This window comes from Nerophis ophidion, linkage group LG04, assembly GCF_033978795.1.
Source record: "Nerophis ophidion isolate RoL-2023_Sa linkage group LG04, RoL_Noph_v1.0, whole genome shotgun sequence".
NCBI lineage: Eukaryota > Metazoa > Chordata > Actinopteri > Syngnathiformes > Syngnathidae > Nerophis > Nerophis ophidion.
In genome coordinates, this window is record NC_084614.1 from 85,861,246 (window position 1) to 85,863,491 (window position 2,246).

General features: G+C 44.3%; 1 protein-coding gene across 2 annotated transcripts in view; it reads right to left on the reverse strand.

Moving 5' to 3' along the window:
* Positions 1–1,771, reverse strand: part of LOC133552113 (ubiquitin-like domain-containing CTD phosphatase 1) — an 8,027-nt gene extending 6,256 nt beyond the window's left edge. The window contains exons 1-3 of one of the 2 annotated variants that reach the window (XM_061899455.1): positions 1,616–1,771; positions 1,245–1,484; positions 1,083–1,174 (exon numbers count right to left, since the gene is read on the reverse strand). In XM_061899455.1, coding sequence (XP_061755439.1) covers positions 1,083–1,174; positions 1,245–1,398 — 246 coding nt within the window. In that variant the 5' untranslated portion in view covers positions 1,399–1,484; positions 1,616–1,771. Of the gene's footprint in view, positions 1–1,082; positions 1,175–1,244; positions 1,519–1,615 lie in introns of both variants that reach the window. The other variant, XM_061899456.1, reaches the window with a different exon arrangement.
* Positions 1,772–2,246: the final 475 nt, after the last annotated feature.

Genomic DNA, 2,246 nt, shown 5'->3' on the forward strand with positions numbered 1-2,246 from the left:
GTACAAAATGCGGCTGCTAGACTTTTGACAAGAACAAGAAAGTTTGATCACATTACGCCTGTACTGTATATACCTTTATATACATATATACATACATATATACCTATACTGTATATACCTTTATATACATATATACATACATATATACCTATACTGTATATACCTTTATATACATATATACATACATATATACCTATACTGGCTCACCTGCACTGGCTTCCTGTGCACTTAAGATGTGACTTTAAGGTTTTACTACTTACGTATAAAATACTACACGGTCTAGCTCCATCCTATCTTGCCGATTGTATTGTACCATATGTCCCGGTGAGAAATGGGTTGTTGGTTGTACTTGTATAGCGCTTTTCTACCTTCTGCCTTCAAAGGACTCCGGCTTATTAGTGATTCCTAGAGCCCAAAAAAAAGTCTGCGGGCTATAGAGCGTTTTCCGTTCGGGCTCCAGTACTCTGGAATGCCCTCCCGGTAACAGTTCGAGATGCCACCTCAGTAGAAGCATTTAAGTCTCACCTTAAAACTCATTTGTATACTCTAGCCTTTAAATAGACTCCCTTTTTAGACCAGTTGATCTGCCGTTTCTTTTCTTTTTCTTCTATGTCCCACTCTCTTTGTGGAGGGGGTCCGGTCCGATCCGTGTACTGCTTGCCCGTGTATCGGCTGGGGACATCTCTGCGCTGCTGATCCGCCTCCGCTTGGGATGGTTTCCTGCTGGCTCTGCTGTGAACGGGACTCTCGCTGCTGTGTTGGATCCGCTTTGGACTGGACTCTCGCGACTGTGTTGGATCCATTATGGATTGAACTTTCACAGTATCATGTTAGACCCGCTCGACATCCATTGCTTTCCTCCTCTCCAAGGTTCTCATAGTCATCATTGTCACCGACGTCCCACTGGGTGTGAGTTTTCCTTGCCCTTATGTGGGCCTACCGAGGATGTGGTAGTGGTTTGTGCAGCCCTTTGAGACACTAGTGATTTAGGGCTGTATAAGTAAACATTGATTGATTGATTGATTTGATTTTGACACCCCTGTGTTAGTGCATTAGTGTGTTTTTGTGTGTCTGTGTCCTACCAGGCCCTCCTCCCGGGTGCCCATCATCATGATCTTGGTGTTGGGTTTGAGCTTGAGCGAGCCCAGCTTCACTTGGTCCTCCGCTGGCTTTCCTGTCGGAGCAAGATCCCGGGTGAGGACAATAGATGACAACACGATCCTCACACACACACACACACTAACCTTTGACCTTTAGCCCCAGCAGCTTCTGTCTCTCCGGCAGAACCCCGGTCAGGGTCTTGATGGACTGTTTGAGATCCATGACCGTGTCCTCCTCGGAGAGGGAGGTGATGGAGTACTCTTGGCCCCCCCACTTGATGATGACTGACACGGACATGGCTCACAGCGGCTCCTCAATACACACACTCACACACACACTTACACACTCACACACACACACTTACACACACACACACAGGATGACTAGACACAAAGCAAAAAGACAAAACCAGGTTGACTGTGTGTTAATGTTTTTAGCATGCTAGCTCTGGCTAGCTAGGCGGCTAGCTAGCTAGCATTAGCCGCCGGAAGTGCACAGGTGTGCGCGTCCTCACCTGTCTCAATTCTGCGAGCATGTGACGCTAACATGCGGCTCGCAACGAACGGGACTAAAAAGGGGACTCGGCGAAGTTGTCCGTGTCAGCTTCATTTAGCGGGACCAGCTCTTTCCGGCTTGAGCCTCCCGCCGGAAGTGACGTAGGACAAAGACTGGTTGTCGTAGCAACGAGCCGGCGTTCTTTGACGCAATGGCCGAACTGAGCCTAAGTATTGTTTTTCTGCTGTTGCAACGTTTATATGTATTTCCAATTCTGAAACGCAAATCGAGAGACAAAATTAGGACGTTTTTTCGATTTTTATTATATATGGCAGATTTTAAAACAAATAAAAAAAGGGTGGATTTTCATTCCAATATTGCCATAAAATTGGATTTTTGTGCGGTTTTCTTTGATGTATTTTTATTTTTCCAGATAAACATAAAAATCCAATTCATGTTTGTCCAAAGTGCAAAAATGCGCGTTTATCTGTGTGCTGAAAAATTGAACCCGAATAATTTTTTATTGTTTCCTTCGCATTTATCATGTTTTTAGCATAATAATAACAGTCCGTGTAGCTTCTGTTCATTCTATTTACAATTCTAAAATGCAAATAAAGAAACTAAATTAGGACGTTTTTTCGATTTTTATT